Source organism: Candida theae (assembly GCF_024610275.1).
Source record: "Candida theae strain CBS 12239 chromosome Unknown scaffold15, whole genome shotgun sequence".
Classification (NCBI taxonomy): Eukaryota; Fungi; Ascomycota; class Pichiomycetes; order Serinales; family Debaryomycetaceae; genus Lodderomyces; species Lodderomyces theae.
Window position 1 is genome coordinate 1 of NW_026261353.1, and position 20045 is coordinate 20045.

Below are 20045 nucleotides of genomic sequence, written 5' to 3' on the forward strand. Positions count from 1 at the left end.
GTAGTGACTATCTTGCCGTCTCTCTTTTGGTCTGTTCCAGTTACAAATTGAAACAGCGATCTGGAAATCTCTGGAACATTGTATGGAAGCATGTGACTGGCATTGTAGACATTAACAAATGTCAAATTTCTGTCTTGTAAAACACAACCAGCCCGCTCCTTTCCAAACTCCCAATCAATGTGATTATCTGGATCTGTGAACCCCTCTGCTCTATTCCAAGTCATGCTCGAAATAGACCCTCAACAGTTGGAATTTTTTTTTTTTTTTTTGAAAAGTGCCAGCAAAAATGGTTTTGCAGAAAGTGATGCTGAGAAAAACCGCAGAGCTGCATTCTTGCCATTGAATCTCATGTTGAATTTCTTCAACTTTGATGCAAAATTCCTTGTTACACAATCAGAACAAATGCGCCTTCTTTTCTTGCGCTTTTGACAGTATCTGATTCAAGAGTGTAAGGTTCGAAACAATCCACCAAATGTGAAAATAACAACCAGTAAACATGTATCTCAGGACATGGAAGAAGTATCCTAAAACGCACACACACAAAATAGACAAATCTGTAAAAAGACAATTTCCAAACCGGACTTTAAAAGAATTAACCTAATCTTTTCTACCATAATCCTACCTCTCTATACGAAGCGGGAGATTCAATGAAAGTGTGGCTCCATTAGTTCTCACCACCACCTTCATATAATACACCCGGCTAATGTAGCAGCTTTGAAAACTGGGAACTAAAGTGATCTTGTCCAACCCTTTAATGGTGTTATTCACACCTTTTAAATTGCATTTACTAAGATCCATTGCAATAGAGAACTTTTTGACAAGATCACCCTCTTCCAGCTTCCACGGTACAGAATTAAGCTTCACTTTGGTGTCTTCTTGGACAAAATCTAGATCCATCACAGTCAAGTTGATATACTTTGTGCTGAGTGAAGCTAGTGTTTTAACATCACGATAAATCAGGTACTCAATTTTGACGCCATTCTTTACCGCTTGGCTCAATTCTTGTAGATAGTTGTTGAACTTGCTGACCAATATTGTATCAAAGTTGCTTGTTGCGGGCCTGGAAAGGATTTCTTGGTCATTGAACAACATCTCGTTAGTGAACTCAACTGGAATCGGATGCAGCTTTGATTGTATTGTCAACGCAACAACTTCAACATCAACCTTTTTGATTTCAGGAGTCTGCAGGGATCCCGAATAGCGAAGCTCAACCGGCAAAACTACCTCAGACTTAACACCATGATTCGGAGGAATGTAGTTGATGCAGTATGTAGTCTTCTTGGATGACATAGAAATGACTCCTGCATTGGACGATCCAGTCAACGTCTTCTTCTTAAACGGCTGAACACATTGGTAATGCCCAGTCTTTTCCATGTTCCTCAGATGATACAACTGCTTCACTTTGATAGTATCTAAGCTGATTGTTGGCGTCAACTCTGGCTTAACCAATTCCTCAACCGATCTAACAAAAGCATGGTAGTGGGTGTTTGCATCATAATCAAAGTAGGCTGGATCTGGGATCATTCTGATTGGAGATTTCTCTTTTTTGGCAACAATGTATCTGTCTTTGTTGGAGACAACACCAAAATTACTTGCCCGACTTATGACAATGGCATTGACACTGTATGATATATAGGAGTTGATCATTGAAAGATCCCTCAACCTGGAGGAACTTAGTAGCAAACTAGCCGGTACCTCTTCTCTGTTTATACCAAGTGTTGGACAAAGCTCAGCATGCTGTGGTAAGCCCTTTTCACAGTGATCATCTAGTAATTTTTGAGGGATCTTGAAGGTGAAGAATCTCTTGTACGTGACACCTGGTTGGAATAGCCGTCTTGCATCAATTGAAAGAGATGTTCCATCGAATGGATCAATTTCCCCTGGGCACCAATCGTGTGGATCTCCTTGGTCGGTAACCAACCTGTCAATGTTTGCATAGCTCCATGATGCAAAAAGATCCACCATGGTGAGAAACCTGTGCTTTTCAGGTGACTTGTCGGTGTTGATGACAGTCATTCCTTCGAAAAGCACGTAAACCATATCAAATCTTATGGGTTCATCAGTGTTGTTTTTTATAGTGACATATCCATGTAGGAAATCACCCTGTTTGAACTCCCTTGAGCTTGCATCCGTGATCAGCGGCTTAGTACCAACAACTCCAACAGTCTCTGTGAATGTAATATTCAAATCGAGACCGTCACAACTTGCAGTCGGTAACGAATCTATGTTTTCCAAAATCGTTTTTGTCAAACCTTCACCATTTCCGTCCGTGTGCTCTTCCACTAGCACCTCCGCCTCCCTTGCAGAAGTAACCGGTGTCATCGTATGATCTTCGTAAGTTGGCGGATCAACTGTGTAGTTCTCGTTCAGCGGCTCCAACTCAAGGGAGATTGTACTCTTGTACATGTCATAACTGGGAAGGATATTATTCAATAGCGTCTCCTCACTCGGTGGCTCTAGCTCCTTCATGGTCGTAGCGATGAGGCTTTTGCACTATAAATGCGGCTCGAGTTTCCCAAAATGGAATAACTATTGTTGAACCAATAGAACAAAATAGCAAAAAAAAAAAAAAAAAACAAAAAATCTCACCTGTTTTAAAAAAATTTTTCACTTCAAAGTCGCCAGATAACAACCAACATGTTTAAAAGATTTGCCGTATCTTTACCACGTTTGGCCATTTCAGCTCGTCCTCAACTCGTTAGAGGATTGGCCGCTTACAATCGTGCAAAACCACACGTGAATGTGGGAACTATTGGACATGTTGATCATGGAAAAACCACATTGACCGCTGCCATCACAAAGGTCTTGGCCGAAAAGGGTCAAGCCAGTTTCTTGGACTATGGATCGATTGACCGTGCTCCAGAAGAACGTGCCAGAGGTATCACCATTTCTGCTGCCCATGTTGAATACGAAACCGATAAACGTCATTATGCTCACTCCGATTTGCCAGGGCACTCCGATTACATCAAGAATATGATTACTGGTGCTTCTCAAATGGATGGTGCTATTATTGTTGTTGCTGCTACTGACGGTCAAATGCCTCAAACCAGAGAACACATGTTGTTGGCCAGACAAGTTGGTATTCAAAACTTGGTGGTCTTTGTCAACAAAGTTGATACCATTGATGACCCAGAAATGTTGGAATTGGTTGAAATGGAAATGAGAGAATTGTTGAGCTCATATGGATTTGATGGTGAAAACACCCCGGTCATTATGGGATCTGCATTGTGTGCATTGGAAGGCAAGCAACCAGAAATTGGTGTTGAAGCTATTCAAAAATTGTTAGACGCTGTCGATGAATATATTCCCACCCCAGAAAGAGATGCCGACCAACCATTCTTGATGCCAGTTGAGGATGTCTTTTCTATCTCCGGTAGAGGTACCGTTGTGACTGGTAGAGTCGAAAGAGGTGTTTTGAAAAAGGGTGAAGAAGTGGAAGTTATTGGAGAAAACTCATTCAAGGCTACTTCCACTGGTATTGAAATGTTCAAGAAGGAATTGGACTCTGCTATGGCTGGGGACAACTGTGGTATCTTGTTGAGAGGTGTCAAGAGAGACGAAGTCAAGAGAGGTATGGTTTTGGCCAAACCAGGCACCACCACTCCACACCAAAAGTTCTTGGCTTCCATTTATATCTTGACTGCCGAGGAAGGTGGCCGTAGCACCCCCTTCAGTGAAGGTTACAAGCCACAATGTTTCTTTAGAACCAGTGATGTCACCACTACCTTCACTTTCCCAGAAGGTGAAGGTGTTGACCACTCACAAATGGTTATGCCAGGTGACAATGTTGAAATGGTGGGAACTTTAATCAAGAAGGCCCCATTGGAGTTGAACCAGCGTTTCAACATCAGAGAAGGTGGAAAAACCGTTGGTACAGGAATGGTTACCAGAATCATTGAGTAGATATGTATATTTCTTTTCTTTTTTTTGTATATAGAATAAACGCTACCACGTTAAGAAAATAGAAAGATGTAGTTTGCATCAACAATCCCATTATGCTTCCACAAAGGCCCTTCCTAAAGCTCACCACGTCTATATCCACCCTTTCCAAAGAGGAGAAGGCACTTTTCAGCTTGCGGTTGTTGAGCTCACTTGGCGCCGTCGTATTAATTGCGTTGCTGTTGATAGGCCCAGTTGTTGTGAAATCTTTTTACATCACGAGGGTAAACTGTTCCCACTTGGAAGTCTCCAAAGGGCTTTACAACTCGTTGAAGAACTCAGTTGGTGTCTCCTCATCTTCATTGGACATTGGAGGAGGCGACTATGTGACCATGGGATCAAGATTGACAAGCAGTGACATCCAACTATTAGCTGATTACGCAGAGCAGCAAGTTGGTCAAGCTCCGCAATATTGTTTAACATCACTTTGGCGCTTTTGCTCAGGGTTCTACGACACGTACTTGGTAAACGGAACAGATGGTGAAGAGATAATCAAACAGAGAAATAAAAGGTTGACTTGTATCACCAACAAGGGGATTGCATTTGACTATCGTACACAGCTCTTGTCGATAGGACTTCAATCCATTTTAGCTTACGCGTATCAAACCCGTCTTGTCAAAGATCCAACATATGAAAAGCACATCACCGAGAGAGAGAACAGGTTCAAATTGGCCATTAACGCAATGATATTTACCCTCTGCGCACAAGTGGTCTTGTTGTTAGCTTTGGTGGTAATTTACTCAAATCGAGGTCCCACAAAAGACCTAAGTCGAATCCCAGGTATAGTATTGCACGTTATATCCGTGTTCTCTGTGATGGGCTTTTGCAGTTCCATTATTGAGCTGGCACTAATAACAAACTTGATCAATCTCACAACAAGCGAAGTCAAGTCTAAATTGGGTGATTTCGGTGTGAGTTTTGCTTCAGGACCTGCGTGGATGGCATTCATGTGGCTTTCGACGGCGTGCTGTACCCTCGCAATGGCAAGCTGGGCTTTACCAATGTGGTGTGCAAACCCTCCTGACGAGTACAAACACAGTCTTGACGACTCTCTTTTGATAAATTTAGATAGACACGTAGATTAAACTGGATATTAATGTGGTGCAGAAACTTAAACCAAGAGCCAGTCTGTTTTGGACTAAAGTATGGGTCGTTCCTTTCCTCATCTACCCACCCTCTACAACACTAATCGGAGAAAGATTTTCGCTATTTGTGATAACAAAAAGGACTAGCGTTGTCCTTTGTGTAGCTCATTTGAAAAGAAGGGATCGAAACAGTCCAGCCATCCTGTCTATAGATTAGGTCTGACATCTTAATGCCAATATCTTTCCTGAATAGGGAATTCTTATGTGCGGCCCAATATCGATATACAAAAGCAAGGGGTGTTTTTTTTATTTTTTTTTTCTTACTTTTTTCATTTTTATTTTTATTTTTCTTATTTTTTTTTTTATTAATTTAGCTTCCTCATCAAGCAATGGTTCAGATTGAGATACCAAAGGGTGACAATTATGGTGCAGAATGGGAGAGGAGAAAGTATGTACCGAAGGATGGCGAGCCTGAACTACCTCCGCAGATTGCACAATTTGCCAACAAGGGTGCCGATGAGGTTATGCAAGAACTTAACCGATTACCATTTTTCATGACAAAGTTGGATGAGACGGATGGGGAAGGTGGGGAAAACATCGAACTTGAGGCATTGAAATCGTTGGCGTATGAAGGCGAGCCGGATGAAATTGCAACAAACTTTAAAAACCAAGGTAATGACTGTTTTAAAGCTAAGCAGTACAAGAATGCGTTGATGTATTACACCAAAGGGTTGGAAGTTGATTGCGGAGTGGTGGACTTGAACAAAGCTTTGTTGTTGAATCGAGCTGCGTGCAACCTTGAACTACGGAACTATCGTCGATGCATTGAGGATTGCAAAAAGGTCCTACTTCTCGATGGAAAAAATGCAAAAGCATGCTTTAGATCCGGAAAAGCGTTTTTCGCCATTGACAAGCTCGATGAAGCTAAGCAAATCCTTGATTACGGTTTAAGCTTTGGTGACAATGCAGACTTGAGGGGTTTGTTGAAAAATGTTGAGAAGAGAATATCCGAAAAGGAAGCATTAAGGATAAAGAAGGAACGCGAATCGAAACAAAAACAAATGGAGCAGGATGTATTAGTCAATTCTATGAAGCTAAGACACATTGAAGTGGTAAAGAGCATTGATCCTCCGGAAATTATAAAAGAGGCAAAGATAAGACTTGAGGACCCTACTGATTATCAATCTCAGCTAATCTTTCCTGCATTAATATTGTACCCCACCATAGATGAATTTGACTTTATTGCCGAGATTAGCGAACTAAGTACGCCTTTAGAAGTACTCGAATTGATACTCAATAGACCAAAGGAATGGTTTGACGAAAAACACAAAGAATTCAATGTGAAGACGTTAGTTTGTTTTATGGAAACTACAAGCGGAGGATTGGTAAAGATTGGCAAAAAGATAGAAATTAATCAAGCCTTGATGAGAGACAGTCCCAAAGTTCCACTTTTTGATGACGCATTAAAGTTGTATGTTGTACCTAAATCAGAGGCAGACCAGTGGTCATCTCAATGGAACAAAAGAGCTGCTTTAGAAAGAAGACATGATGTATCTAATTAGCTGAACCCCATCGATTTGGAATATTTGGACACACGACTTGTATCCGGTGTAGGTGCAGGAGACTGTGTAGTTTGCACTTGCTTGTTGAACACCTCCAGTAGATTAACTCTGTTGGTCTTGTGGAATATCTTGAAAGGATCAAACTTCTTACTCTTGGCAATCCTGTACAATTCAGGACTGCGCCCCCACGGCTGGAGCACTTTTGAACGCGGAGATTGGTTATCATCAGAGAGCACTTCAGGCAAGTTTTCTGGAGTGAACTTCTTGGGTGTCTGCGGCGTCGCATCACGTACAGATTTCGATTCAGACTTTCGAAGATTGAGAACAATTTTTTGTCTCGACTTTGCCGCTTCACTTCGTTGTTCCATCATTGATTTCTTTGTAGATCGTTGTACGGGTTGTTCCGCCACCACTTTGTCCATCACTTTTGCACTCTTTGCTCTCTCAAATTTCCGAGGTGATCTCTGCAATGTTGTAGTAAGAAACCTATTTTCATTTTTTTTGGCATCATGCTTCTTTCTTTTTGCGGCGCTAGCAGCCGTAGGAGCTGTAAGACGATCCAAATTAGGGCTTTTGAGTTGTGGTAGATCCACCTTTGCTGGCAAAGAGTTCTGTAATGGTGGTTGTCGTAGGGGACTTGGCTTAGTGGGCGATCGATTTGCAATAGGTACAGTGGATTTTGGTGATCGAATAGACACTCTGGGATTTGAGGATCGAATAGACACTCTGGGATTTGAGGATCGATTTGCAATAGACGCACTTGCTTTAGGAGGTGGGCTTTCTCCACTCAACATAGTCGGGTTTGGAGTATGTGGCTTCTTTGGAGACATTTGCCTATACTCTCCAATCTTATCCCATAGACTCGTACCTGATCGATCATGATTGGGGGAAGTTTCGGAACTTGGGGTCTGGGTGGGACTGGATACTATTGATCTTGAATTTTGAATAATCACACCCTCCAGCCTCAAGGGCATTTTAACAAGCTTTGGTAGGGGGGAGGTTTTTCTTACCGGCAGCCTTCTAGGTGAGAATCTATTCTTGACTGAAATGGTGGAGAAGGGGCCACCTGAGCCCTGGATGAGGCCTTTTGGCTTGTTTATTGGATTTCTAGTAGGTAGCGGGACAAACCTCGAAGTTGAATTTCCAGGTGTGTGTTGTGAGTTAGATTTGGTATTACTTTCAAGTGTCAGCGTCTTCTCCATGACGCTTCGTTTTATTGCTGCGCTAATTGCTTGAAATGAGTCGTCACTATCAGACAAAGTATGGATAGATTGTTTTGGTGTCACTGGTAACTTTGGGGACTGTGATTCAACTGAATTGTCTCTCTCAGTGATGCGTATTCTCATTGACTTGGCAGACAGTTTGGTTTTCGGTATAGCAATTGGGGTCGGTGACTCTTTAATCAATTTATTCTCTTTGGCACCCTCTCTTGCCTGCCCAGTCATGCTCTCCCTTTGACAATCGTCATCCAAATCATCTCCCTGAAACGGTATCTTTATAGTAACTTCTCTTGATTTTGGCGACGGTAGAATATTCTCAATACTTGTCTTCTTCGGCAGCAGTTGAACTGGAGCTCGACCTCTTTTAGGTGAGCTACTCTCCCCGAGCAATTCATCAATCTCCTCTTCCCGGTCTAGTACTTTGCTCATCCATGATTCTAGTTTGTTTGCATCGTTTCTGACACGTAAATAATGGTTCTCAATACTTGCCGATGCTAACTCAAATTGCTCACTGAGTTCATGTAAAATATACTTTGAAGAGCCCGACACAACCTCACTCCGGATTCGATTTGTGGCATCAATGGCCCACTTAGACATATCATCAACTTCGTTAGTAGTTGCTGTAGACAAGGACAAGGAAACAAAAAAGAAAAAAAAAAAACAACAACTGGAAATGGAAATTGAGAATGGGCTTTACGCGAACCCCCCCCCCCCCACACACACACCAACACACACACACACACACCAAAACACACACACCAATACACACACACCAATACACACACACACATTCTTCACCCCATCGCCCCATCGCCCCATCGTCCTATGCAAGACCACCCATTCCAAAGGGACCACCAAGACGATCCTTTCCTAAACTGCTCCGTTTTTGAAGGAGCGTCAACGGCTAACTTTATATTCCTGGTTCTAATATCGATTGGGATACTCATCAGCTACCTTCCCCAGTACAAAAGAATCTACGACAAGAGAACTTCTGAGGGGCTTTCAACTGATTTCCTATTACTTGGATCAAGCTCTTCGTTATTCACACTAACAAATATCATCTTGGTCAGTTCACGAGCAAGAGAGTGCTGTTACATTGGAGCTTTAAACACGTTTAATTGCATCAGTTCCCAGCTCAATCTTTTCCAGATCTCCATCCAATGTGTGTGTGCTATTTTGATCTTAGTGTTTGTGCTCTTGCTCACCAAAGACTCCATCAAGCAAGACAAGCATGAGTACACGAGGATTGTCAGGGTTGGAAAAGTGGTTCTCTTTCACGGCTTCTTGTCGATTGTCCAAATAATAATTGGCTATCTCAACACCACGACAGTGCTATTCACTATAGCAAACATTAACGGGTTGTTATCTGCTGCTTTGACTGTTGTCAAATATGTACCACAAATTTACACGACATACAATTTGAAACACCCCGGTACATTGTCCATCGGCATGATGTGCATTCAAACCCCTGGTGGGTTTGTTTTCGCGGCAACGTTAATCTTTACAAAAGGGTCACATTGGAGCTCGTGGGTCAGTTATTTGGTTGCCGCTTGTTTACAAGGGGCACTTTTGTCTCTTTGTATCTACTATGAATACATTGTGGGGAACCACACAGCCGAGGAGTTGGAGAGGGAGGAGCTAGAGAGAATTGAGGCAGAAAATAGACAAACAACGGACCCTTCTGAAGAAAATAGATTACTTGAGCAACAGTAAGTAGATTAGTTTTTTCTAGTAATTCGGTAATATGTTTTGCCTGTAAATGATAAAGAAAGCAAACAAGTTGACGCGATTACAAAGCGGAGAAAAAAACCAAAAAAAAAAACCAAAAAAAAAAAAAAAAGAAATTCGAATCTATTGATAAGTTTTGCAATCTGCAGCAATGAAAGGTAGAATCATCAACAACAACAACAAAGGCAAAAGATATGGGTTGGTCTTACTTCCAATCTTGCTCTTGCTATTACTCACCATAACCAAGCTTCCCAAAGATTACTCAACGATACCATTTGACATCTCTCGCGGAGATCCATACATCACCATCCAGCATGCCACAGATGACCCACTACACGATAAAATTGGTCAACCTGACTTACACCCTTCAAAGAAACACTTACACGAAGGTAGCAAAGCCATGGTTGCAAGCGATGTTCCTATATGCTCTACTATGGGTAAGGACATTTTACTCAAAGGGGGAAATGCAGCCGACGCCGCAGTGACGGTTGCTTTATGTATCGGTTCAATCAACGCACACAGTTCCGGAATTGGCGGCGGAGGGTTCATATTGAGCAGAAATGTAGATAAGGAAGATGTTATAAGCATAGATGCCAGAGAAACGGCCCCAGCTTTGGCTTCAAAGAACATGTATGGAAAGTCATTTGTGTTGAGCAAAATTGGTGGACTAGCTATTGCAATTCCCGGTGAGCTCAAGGGACTTGACGAGTTATATAAGAGGCATGGGAGTGGTCGCTTATCCTGGAAGCAGTTGTTTCAACCAGTTATCGATTTAAATGAAAGAGGATGGAATTGCTCAAAAGTGTTTGAAACTGTGGTGGCCAAGGAAGACGAGTTGGTATTGTCAAGAGCGCCAGTGTTGAAGAAAATGTGGGATTTTATTTTCACAAAGGATGGTGACTTGGTGAAGGAAGGGGATTGGATACAACGTCCAAACTACGCAAACACATTGAGAGTGATTGCCAATAACGGAAGCAGTGATGTGTTTTATGATCCCGAGGGACCAATTGTGCCGTCATTAGTTAATACGATTGCGAAATGGGGAGGTATCGTTACACCACCTGATTTTGCAAACTACAAAGTGAATGTGGAAGAGCCATTGTCTACAACCATTCATGATCGTACACTTTACACCAGCAATGGGGTTTCTTCTGGAATATCTCTTGTTGCAGGATTGAACTTTTTCCACGCAGTGTACAACGGCTCAGAGGATGCTGTTATGTTTAACCACAAGCTAATCGAAAGCTTTAAATGGTCGAGTTCTGTTAGAACTCGGTTGGGTGACATACCCAAAAGGAGTAAAGTGACTGAAAAATATTCTGCAGGTACGTGGATCAACGATGTTCTTACAAAAGGGAGATACTCAGATGACACGACGTTTCCATGGGAAAATTACAATCCAAAATACGACATGGTTGATCCCCAAGGAACCTCTCATTTCTCTATAGTTGATGAAGACGACAACTCAGTTGCTATGACAACCACTGTGAATCTACTTTTTGGGTCCATGATATACGACAAAGCTACTGGAATTGTTCTTAATGATGAGATGGACGATTTCAGTCAGCCCAACGTGAGCAACGCATTCAACTTGACACCATCCATCTACAATTTCATTGAACCTGGAAAAAGGCCATTGAGTTCAACATCGCCAACCATCATTACTTACAACAACAGGAGCGACTTGGTTATTGGCGCCGCTGGAGGGAGTAGAATTACAAACGCTGTGCTTCAAGCAATTGTGCGGTTGTATTATAGAGAAACTGGACTTTTAGAGACAATAGCATACCCAAGGATGCACCATCAATTGATCCCAGAGAATGTCATGAGTGAAGACTTGACCACATTTGCAAAACAGTACAGTGGAGTTGATATAGTAGATAAATTGAAAAGCAAGAAACATACATTTTTGGAGACTGGAGCATTGACAGCAATGAATGGGATTAAACGGGTGAAAGATGGGACATTACAGGGCGTCAGTGACTATTGGAGAAAACGAGGAGAAGCAGATGGGTATTAGATGTATAGACTTTCATAGATAATGCAGGTAGACCATGCAGGTAGATCACGCGGCTAAGTAGTCTTGATCAGGAAAGGAAGAAGCAAAAAAAAAAAAAAAAAAAAAAAAAAAAATGAGCAGTCTGCAATCCTTGACAAATACAGGTACTAATATCAGTCATAATGGGTAATTAAGCAGTAACTCACACTTCTCTTTCTGCGGTAAAGTGTGAAAGAAAGAATGACGCAATTCTTATCCATATAATATTACACAAAAAGAAGTACTCCGAACAATACACCGAAACAACACCAAACAAGAAATTTTATTTTTGTCCCTCTTTGCCCCCACAAAAAAATAACAGTACTGCTACCAATACAGTTTGTTGTTATTTCCAACCAATCGGATCAAAGGATTTCGTATCTGTAGTAGTAGTAGTAGCCCTTGTTGGTTACAAAAACTAATACACAATCTCGATTGATAAATAATAAATTAGCTTCCCTTTAATATACACACCTTAAGCTATGTATATATAAAGTCTCTGGTTTACACTCTACCATGTCATCACTCTCATACAACATTAACACACTTTCAACACCCACATAAACTGTATTGATTGTGTTTTCCACAAGATGTCCACTTTCCAATACCAAGACCTGTTGAAAAAATTACCCATCCCAGACTTGGAAGAAACATGCAAGAGATATTTGAAAGTTTTAGAGCCATTGCAGTCCAATAAAGAGCATCTTAGAACTAAAGCTGCTGTTGAACTATTTCTCAAGGGAAGCAACCATATCGATGGTGAAGCTACATCCCAGTCCATCGGCTGCTACCTTGACGATTACTTGCGCAAGTACGACAAAGACCAACCTAGTTACATTGAACAGTTTTGGTATGATGCTTACTTGAATTACGACTCACCAGTGGTGTTGAATGTTAATCCATTTTTCCTTTTGGAGGATGATCCATTCACTCAAAATGAAACTACTTCGGCAAATCCTCAAATCAAACGAGCAGCAACTCTTACATTATCCTCGCTCAAGTTTATCCAAGCATTGAAGAATGAAACTTTGAGTGTCGACAAGTTGAAAAATGGGAAACCGTTGTGCATGTACCAGTACTCGAAGTTATTTGGCGCGTCAAGAATACCCACCGATGATGGATGCATGATGCAAACCGATGCAAACTCCAACCATATAGTGGTCATGTCCAAATCACAGTTTTATTGGTTCGATGTGCTTGATTCTCAAAACAACATCATCTTGAGCGAGTCGGAGTTGAATGTCAACTTTAGCTCAATCATCCACGACTCATTGTCTACTGCAAACACTGACGTGGCCAAGTCCTCGTTTGGTGTATTGACTACAGAGAATAGAAAATTGTGGGCCAATATACGTAACAACTTGATTGGAACTAATAAAGTCAACAAGGAGGTATTGTACATTATTGATTCAGCCCTATTCATTGTTTGTCTCGATGACATTGAATTGGAAGATTTGTCCGAATTGGCACAAAACATGTTGGGTGGATTATCCATCTTAGACAAGGGTATTCAAGTGGGAACATGCACCAACAGATGGTTTGACAAGTTGCAGATCATCATCACCAAAAACGGGAAAGCTGGAATCAACTTTGAACATACCGGAGTTGACGGCCATACCGTCTTGCGCTACGTTTCAGACATTTACACCGATTCCATCTTGTCATTTGCCCAAACAATCAACAAAAATGCCCCTGCCTTGTGGAAAAATGCAACTTTTAACCAAACGCAGTCTTCTTTTGCCAATGAGCATTTGATTACAATCCCAAGGAAATTGGAATGGGACTTGACTCCAGACTTGTCTCTTGCATTACGTTTTGGTGAGACAAGATTGTCGGATTTACTTCACCAAAATGAAATTCAACATTTGGAGTATAGACAATATGGATCAAGCCAAATCAAGAGTATGCGGTTTAGTCCAGATGCATTTGTTCAAATGGCTTTCCAAGCAACTTACTATGCATTGTATGGGAAAGTTGAGTGCACTTATGAACCAGCCATGACTAAACATTTCTTTCACGGAAGAACCGAGGCAATTCGAACTGTCTCCAAGGAGTCGAATGAGTTTGTTGAAACTTATTTCAACCGCAACGCAACCAACAAGGAGAAATTGGAAAAACTTGGAGAAGCTTGTAAAGCACACTCATCGCAAACGAGATTGGCTTCGAATGGAGAGGGCGTTGATCGTCACTTGTATGCGTTGCACTGCTTATGGGCAAGACTCTTGAAACAATACCAACAAGGTGTCTTGAATGATCTGTATGGTGGTACTATACCAGAATTTGTTAGTTCAATTCCACCTATATTTGCTGATGCAGGTTGGAATAAGTTGAACGATGCAATCCTATCAACTTCAAATTGTGGTAATCCTGCATTGCGTCTTTTTGGGTTTGGACCTGTGTCAGCAAGCGGTTTCGGTATTGGATACATTATCAGAGATGATTCAATTTCGTTTTGCGTTGCCTCAAAACACCGCCAAACTAAACGTTTCCTTGCCACTTTGCTTTGCTATTTGAATGATATCGAAAGCATGCATAAAGATCAATAGAGATGTGCAAGGAAACTCTTCATCTATTTATTTACTGACTTCTTTATTTATTTATCTTTGTATATTTACAATGCAAGTGTCTTATTCCTATATTCCGTAATTTCCATCAATCAATGCGTGCCGTAAATTGGCTTTGTTAGCGGCACGGTTCTTGTTGTGTTTGACCCCAACTGGAACAATGTTCATCGAAGCTGGTGGGGACATGTTGCTGGCCACATGATGATGGTTAGATCCGCCAGGTATTGCTTGCGGCGGAGGAGGCTGACGCCAAGAAGGAGCCATCTGCATGTGACGCTGATGTGGGACTGCCAGAAACTCCGCCTGGTGCACATTGGGAGGATACATCAGATACACTGCCTGTGAATATGGAGCTTGAGGGACCTGTGGAGACATCTGGGGGTATATTTGAGGGTACATTTGTTGTTGTTGGATATGTTGCGGATGAAAATACTGTTGGATTGGCTGTTGGCTTGGCTGTTGGATTGGCTGTTGGATTGGCTGTTGGATTGGCTGTTGGATTGGCTGCGTCGAAGGTCTCACCAATCTGGGTGATGGGAGCTGGCCTTGGTTGGAGCCCCCAGACGATCTACTAGAAGCGTAATGCCTCACCTGTTGGCCATTATCTCCCCAATTCAGCATATGTGGCATTGGTGATCTCAGTCGTTCCAGGTGCATTGAAGGTCCCGGGGAGTTATGTTTCTGATACTCCACCAACCCCGGTCTATCCACATGCACCATATCGGAACTTGAAGCAGGATTCGTCTCTGCGAAACGCGGACCTAAGCCATCGGGGGCTATACGACGCTCAAGAGCAGGTATCTCACCGTTGGAGCGAACTATTGGAGACGCATCATCACCAATTTGAGGGCTGGCGTGGGATAGAGTAATCATCGGTGATGGCGCCCTTCCTCTTGAAATTGGAAGGATCGGTCTTGATTGAGCTGGTTCTTGTTTAGGTGCAGTTTGCAGAGTGTCAAAATGATCATAGCGCTTTTGTCGAGAAGGCGCCGGATCCGCAACAGGTGTTTCTGCAACAGCATTTTGATTTTGATCATGTTCTTCTGGTAATGGAGCATCAATTGTCCTACTTGCGTATGTCTCCTCATTAGTTTTTCCCGAATATCCACTTCTTTGATTTGCCAATCCTACGTCACGGCCATTGAATTCACTCACGGGAGTTGGCAACGGCTTGTTCCTACCAGCCACATTGGGGGACTCAACACTATCCACAAACGCGTTTTTATTGGGAAGTAGCGGAGTTAGCCGTGGTTGAGGTTGATCCAATGAGTCATGCAATTCCGGTGGTGCCAACGAGTCCCACGAGCCCATATCAGGAGGAGGTAAATCAAGTGGCAAAATGGGGCCATCAAATCCAGCAGCTTGGGCCGCTGCGAGTTGAACAGCTTCTACTTGTTTCTTGAGCTTTTTCTCTTTCTTCTTTCTCTTTTTATCCTCGGCATCCTGTTCGAGCAACATGCTCTTGATTTTGTTTGTGGGGGATTCATTCAAAGGTGTCTCTTTCACCGGCAATGTCTCATTTGATTCAGGTCTGGTATTCATAGCGGTAGTTGCGTGTACCACGTCATCAATGTTGAGCTCGTTCAGAGCCAAGTTCTCATGCTTGAGCTCCATTGGAGTCTCAAACAGTCCAGGCATCTCAGTAGCCGGAGAAGGTTTCTCTGGAAAGCGATGAATTGGCAACCCATCTTCTATTGGCTCCGGTGGCGCTTTTCGAGTTGGAGCACCACTCTTACTAGTAGCATACATATCACCCACAGTGACTTTTGTAAACCTCGATGATACATCGCTTATCTCGGCACCTAAGCCACGCAACTGTTCCTGGCGCATCAATTCTCCCGCATCCACAGAGTTGGGGTAAAAAATATCATCCTCCCCAAACAGCTGCTCAAATCGTTCGTAAACATCAACAAGGTCTTGAGGTAGTACCGGCTCCGGTGAGGCACCTCTGCTAGTAGTGTTCCGTCCATTGGACAATTCAACTGGTGGCAATGGCAACAGCTTTTTCTCATTCAAACGGGAAGTAGTCGGAATGGGTGGCAAAGGCGTGTTTTCATCCTTCCTGCGCACTGTCTCTTTCTGCAAGAGTTTGCGTTCTCGCGAATACGTCTCATCATCCATTGTCTTTTCTGTAACAACAATCCATTTTTGAAAACCCAAAACCTCCACTTCAACAACAATAGATCTACCAAATGTTTGCTTGACTTGTGGTGGTTGGTCACTCGCAAGGGACGACAACCAAGCCCAAATATAGTAGTCTTGGATCGAGACATCCTTAATATTGATACGCGAGATCAAAGGCACATCGCTTTTTGAAAGCTTTGAGCTAATAGTGGGATGAGACCAGCCTGGTCTCAAATTAAAACTGTTGTCAACTTGGCTCTCAGTGATTCGTTCGATAATCCGTCTAGACTCTTCAGTAAATGAATCAACAATCTCGCTCGTACTTTTCTTCTCAAACACGTTTCTCAATATAGTATAGTTTTCTTTGGAAAACATGTCCCTTTTTTCAAAAGTCAAGCTCTGTCGTACCTTGCTAATCAAGTCATACGCAGTGGCCGATGGTTTTGTAGTCGTGACGCATACACAAGGTATGGTGATACTTTTGGAATCGTCGCGCCCCGATGCTGGCGGATACTGAGATGTGACAAGCAAACGTTGTAGCGTCTTTGGCAATCTCAATGTTTCTGCATTGTTTTCTGGCAACATTGCCCTGAGAAACGCCAACACCAAGTGAAACATTGCATCGGTTGTCTTTTTCCAGTTATTGATACCCTCGGAAAAGTCGTACTCTTTTGCAACGCTGTCGTCGGAGAAAATGGACGTGCTGGTGGAATATTTGGGATTGAAGGCCCATAGACCAGCCATTTTGCTGATTTTCCTCCCACTAAGATTGTTATAGGGGGCATTTGACGTAATGCTCAAGATCAAATCTAAAAAGTCGTAAACTATGGATGCATGTGCTGGGGAGGACAAGCATTTGGGCATGATTGTTAAAAAGGCATTTTTAGGATAATTTTGCTCAGCTTCTTTTGTTTTAAACTCGTGGTAAACTTTGAATCCAATTATCTCGTTATTTGGCAACCTAGCCCAAAAGTATTTGAGACTACAAACAAGAGTGAATTCGTCAGTGGTCAGTAATATCTGTTTGCATTTTGTAGCATCTTGAAGTATTTCTCCTCCAGGCGCAAGCTGCAGTAATAACTCATTCAATTTATAATCTTTAATCTTTGATCTAAACGGTAAAAATATATGAGGGGTCCTCGTGCCCCTTTTCTTAAGCTCCTGGGTTATCAAATGTAGAACCGATTTCAAGTTTTTCCGTGTAAGCTGGTCTTGGTGAATGATCCCCGAGTCGGTGACGGCTCCTTTTCTCGACTTACTTGAAGGTAAGCTTGGTAGTTCGAGGTCTCGAAATTGTTCATGCTGTGTTATCATAGTATGCTTTGGGACGACAAACAGGACGTATAGCAGTGGGAATCGTCAATGTTGCAATGTGAAATCGTACAACCCAAATAAAAACACACACGGTAGCGATGCAATAAGGGGGTGGGGTGGAATTTAATTTTTATTTCCACAACGACGCGACGACAGGTTTGATGATCAGCGGTTGGGAATGTTAGATCTTACAGGGCACTTTACACAAAAGGGTAATCTTTAGCCAAAAAAAAATTAAGTAAATTAAACAGAGTATACAAGAAGTATAAAATCTAGTGCGATGCAAGCATTCTGTTCTCTCAATGAAGCGTTGTTGGAATTGTTGATGGAATGGAGCTCACCTGATCCTCAGTTTCCACAGTATCCTTGGCAAGATGTTCAGCCTCTTGAATGATACTCGACAAATCTTCGATCCCACCACACGACTGTGCCAAAGATGGACAATCCTTATGAGCGATTAGTATGCTTGTCATTTTTTGCAAATGAGCACGAAGTTCGGTAACTTGTGCACTTGTTTCTCTATATCCATTCGAATAGAAAGCCAACTCGTCCTCCATCTTCTGCATAAGCTGTTTTTTTCTCTGCCTACACTTGGATGCAGCAACTCTGTTTCTCTCGAGAAAACTCTTCCGCTTTTCTTCTTCATTAGTTGAATTTTTTCTTTTGCCGCCTGCTTGCTTCATTTCGGTTTTCTTTGCACCATCTCCTGTCGCTTCACTAGGTCCATTGGCGTGATTTTCCTTGTCGTCACTATTCACACTCTTCTCCACTCCGGGCTCCTCTTTTACCTTCACTGTGGCCTTCTTCGGTTTGGTTGCTCGGGGCTTTTTGACCCCTGCAGTTCTTCCCTTTTTCTTTTTCAATAAGTCCACAGATTTCACTTTGAGGTCACTGGCAACTGAAGGATTCGTGGGGTTGGGCGAGGCACTATTCGTGACTGTGGATAGCACTTCCAGTGACGGGTTTTGAGACAGACTATGCAAAGCTTGATGAGAGGATGCATGGGCCAGCTGTATAGACGAAGGCTCTGTAAGTGTAGGAAGCGGACGTTGATGTTCTTGTTGTGTAGTTAGTGGTTCTTGCAGTGCCATACCAGGAGGCTCAACAGGTTGTTGGAGAAATTTCGAATTCTCGGGTAAAACGGAAGGTGGGACTAGAGCTATCTGTTGATTGTTCACTGGTGGCGATGCTCCTATCTGCGGAAGTGACTGTGTTAGCTGATGTGGCTGATGTGGCTGCTGTTGCTGTTGCTGCTGTTGTTGTGTGTCTGGATGTGGTACTTGAGGTTGCAAAACTTGCAGCTGCGGGTGTTCTTGCGATTGTAACTGATGTTGTGACGGGGTTGATTGCGATTGTTGCATTTGCGAGGGCCCAGGATTGGGTACACCCCCATGCGGCATCCCCATCAATATATTATTGTTACCCGATGGGATACCCAACAAGCTAGACAAACCGGGAGTGATGGGCCCATTTAATAGACCTCCAGGAGTTGACAAGCCAGTCCCCACCTGCCCTCCGAAACCAAAAGAAAATCCTCCAGGAGTTAGACCGGATCTCAAGTTGGACTCATTTGGAGTCAACCCAGTCTTACGCGACGCAAACTGGTTGTAACTCTGTTGTGCTGGATGTAACTGGCCATTTTGCTGAGGCAAGGGGTTGGTGCTGCCGTTTGATGCACTTAGTAAACTGTTCCATAAATTGGTTGTGGGTGTGCCGGGGTTCGAAGTAGGCTCCAACGGTGGCAATCTCCGTCCACCAGGAGTAAACAATGGCGGTGTTATACCGGGTAACTTAGTTGGGTGATGGTTTTGTAAAGGTTGATGCTGAATTTGTTGTTGTTGTTGTACATGTGTTTGTTGTTCATGTGGATCCTGTATTCCTGTGAACGCCAAGTTGGCTTTACTGTTTGAATAAGCCGAACTATTTCCAGCAGTATCAATCTCGGAGCTAGATTCATGACGAGACTGATGACCTGCGGTTGTGCTCAAAGACAATGAAGAGTCCTTTGTAGCAAACGACCTTTCAAAAGGATTCGGCTCTAGATCAAAGTTTGACCTCGACTATCTCTCGTTAGTACGCTCCGAATGGAAAATAAGAAGACTCGTGTAGTAAATACGTACATCTCCGGACATGTTTTTATCTTGTTCTCGAGGTAAGTCCGTTGGCTTCTGCTTTGTAATCCGCAAGTGGAAACGAATCGGAAAACTTAAGGCAAAAAATAAAGACAACAACAATGAAAAGGGAAAAAAAAAAACCAAAAACAAAAAAAAAAAAGACAGACGAAAGCACGACAATCAAGTTGAATCTGGGGACGACAGCTTTTGGTAAGACAGACTCGGGAAACACCGTTTGCTTGTTTTGAAGCTTGGAAGTTGAACAGAATAGATCGACTTTAAAAACAAGGCGTGTACAGATTTATGCAAGTCTTCCTTTTGTTTTCAGATTAGCCACTCTTTGGTTAGAAAGAGAGA

The 20045-nt window shown here is 42.6% G+C and overlaps 10 protein-coding genes across 10 annotated transcripts; 5 read left to right on the top strand and 5 right to left on the bottom strand. All coding sequences in view use genetic code 12, as the record gives it.

Moving 5' to 3' along the window:
- KGF57_000566 (uncharacterized protein) lies at positions 1 to 224 on the bottom strand (the record flags this gene model as incomplete). Its single annotated transcript, XM_051755047.1, has 1 exon — positions 1 to 224. A coding segment is annotated over one exon (224 nt), but the record flags the coding sequence as incomplete, so codon positions are not given.
- Positions 225 to 618: 394 nt separating this feature from the next.
- KGF57_000567 (uncharacterized protein) lies at positions 619 to 2406 on the bottom strand (the record flags this gene model as incomplete). Its single annotated transcript, XM_051755048.1, has 1 exon — positions 619 to 2406. One exon carries the CDS (start codon positions 2404 to 2406, stop codon positions 619 to 621), a length of 1788 nt encoding a protein of 595 aa, XP_051610832.1.
- Positions 2407 to 2637: 231 nt separating this feature from the next.
- On the top strand, positions 2638 to 3903 carry TUF1 (translation elongation factor Tu; the record flags this gene model as incomplete). The annotated part of the gene is made up of 1 exon (XM_051755049.1): positions 2638 to 3903. One exon carries the CDS (start codon positions 2638 to 2640, stop codon positions 3901 to 3903), a length of 1266 nt encoding a protein of 421 aa, XP_051610833.1.
- A 92-nt stretch (positions 3904 to 3995) lies between these two features.
- ECM7 (Ecm7p) lies at positions 3996 to 5024 on the top strand (the record flags this gene model as incomplete). The annotated part of the gene is made up of 1 exon (XM_051755050.1): positions 3996 to 5024. One exon carries the CDS (start codon positions 3996 to 3998, stop codon positions 5022 to 5024), a length of 1029 nt encoding a protein of 342 aa, XP_051610834.1.
- Positions 5025 to 5413: 389 nt separating this feature from the next.
- CNS1 (HSP70/90 family co-chaperone) lies at positions 5414 to 6586 on the top strand (the record flags this gene model as incomplete). The annotated part of the gene is made up of 1 exon (XM_051755052.1): positions 5414 to 6586. One exon carries the CDS (start codon positions 5414 to 5416, stop codon positions 6584 to 6586), a length of 1173 nt encoding a protein of 390 aa, XP_051610835.1.
- A 102-nt stretch (positions 6587 to 6688) lies between these two features.
- KGF57_000571 (uncharacterized protein) lies at positions 6689 to 8403 on the bottom strand (the record flags this gene model as incomplete). Its single annotated transcript, XM_051755053.1, has 3 exons — positions 6689 to 6714; positions 6795 to 7494; positions 7597 to 8403. 3 exons carry the CDS (start codon positions 8401 to 8403, stop codon positions 6689 to 6691), a joined length of 1533 nt encoding a protein of 510 aa, XP_051610836.1.
- Positions 8404 to 9685: 1282 nt separating this feature from the next.
- On the top strand, positions 9686 to 11554 carry CIS2 (gamma-glutamyltransferase; the record flags this gene model as incomplete). The annotated part of the gene is made up of 1 exon (XM_051755054.1): positions 9686 to 11554. The coding sequence occupies one exon, from the start codon at positions 9686 to 9688 to the stop codon at positions 11552 to 11554; it is 1869 nt and encodes a 622-aa protein (XP_051610837.1).
- Positions 11555 to 12162: 608 nt separating this feature from the next.
- Positions 12163 to 14118, top strand: CTN1 (carnitine O-acetyltransferase; the record flags this gene model as incomplete). The annotated part of the gene is made up of 1 exon (XM_051755055.1): positions 12163 to 14118. One exon carries the CDS (start codon positions 12163 to 12165, stop codon positions 14116 to 14118), a length of 1956 nt encoding a protein of 651 aa, XP_051610838.1.
- Positions 14119 to 14205: 87 nt separating this feature from the next.
- MSB1 (Msb1p) lies at positions 14206 to 17574 on the bottom strand (the record flags this gene model as incomplete). Its single annotated transcript, XM_051755056.1, has 1 exon — positions 14206 to 17574. The coding sequence occupies one exon, from the start codon at positions 17572 to 17574 to the stop codon at positions 14206 to 14208; it is 3369 nt and encodes a 1122-aa protein (XP_051610839.1).
- Positions 17575 to 17873: 299 nt separating this feature from the next.
- Positions 17874 to 19706, bottom strand: SKO1 (Sko1p; the record flags this gene model as incomplete). Its single annotated transcript, XM_051755057.1, has 2 exons — positions 17874 to 19634; positions 19695 to 19706. The coding sequence occupies 2 exons, from the start codon at positions 19704 to 19706 to the stop codon at positions 17874 to 17876; spliced, it is 1773 nt and encodes a 590-aa protein (XP_051610840.1).
- Positions 19707 to 20045: the final 339 nt, after the last annotated feature.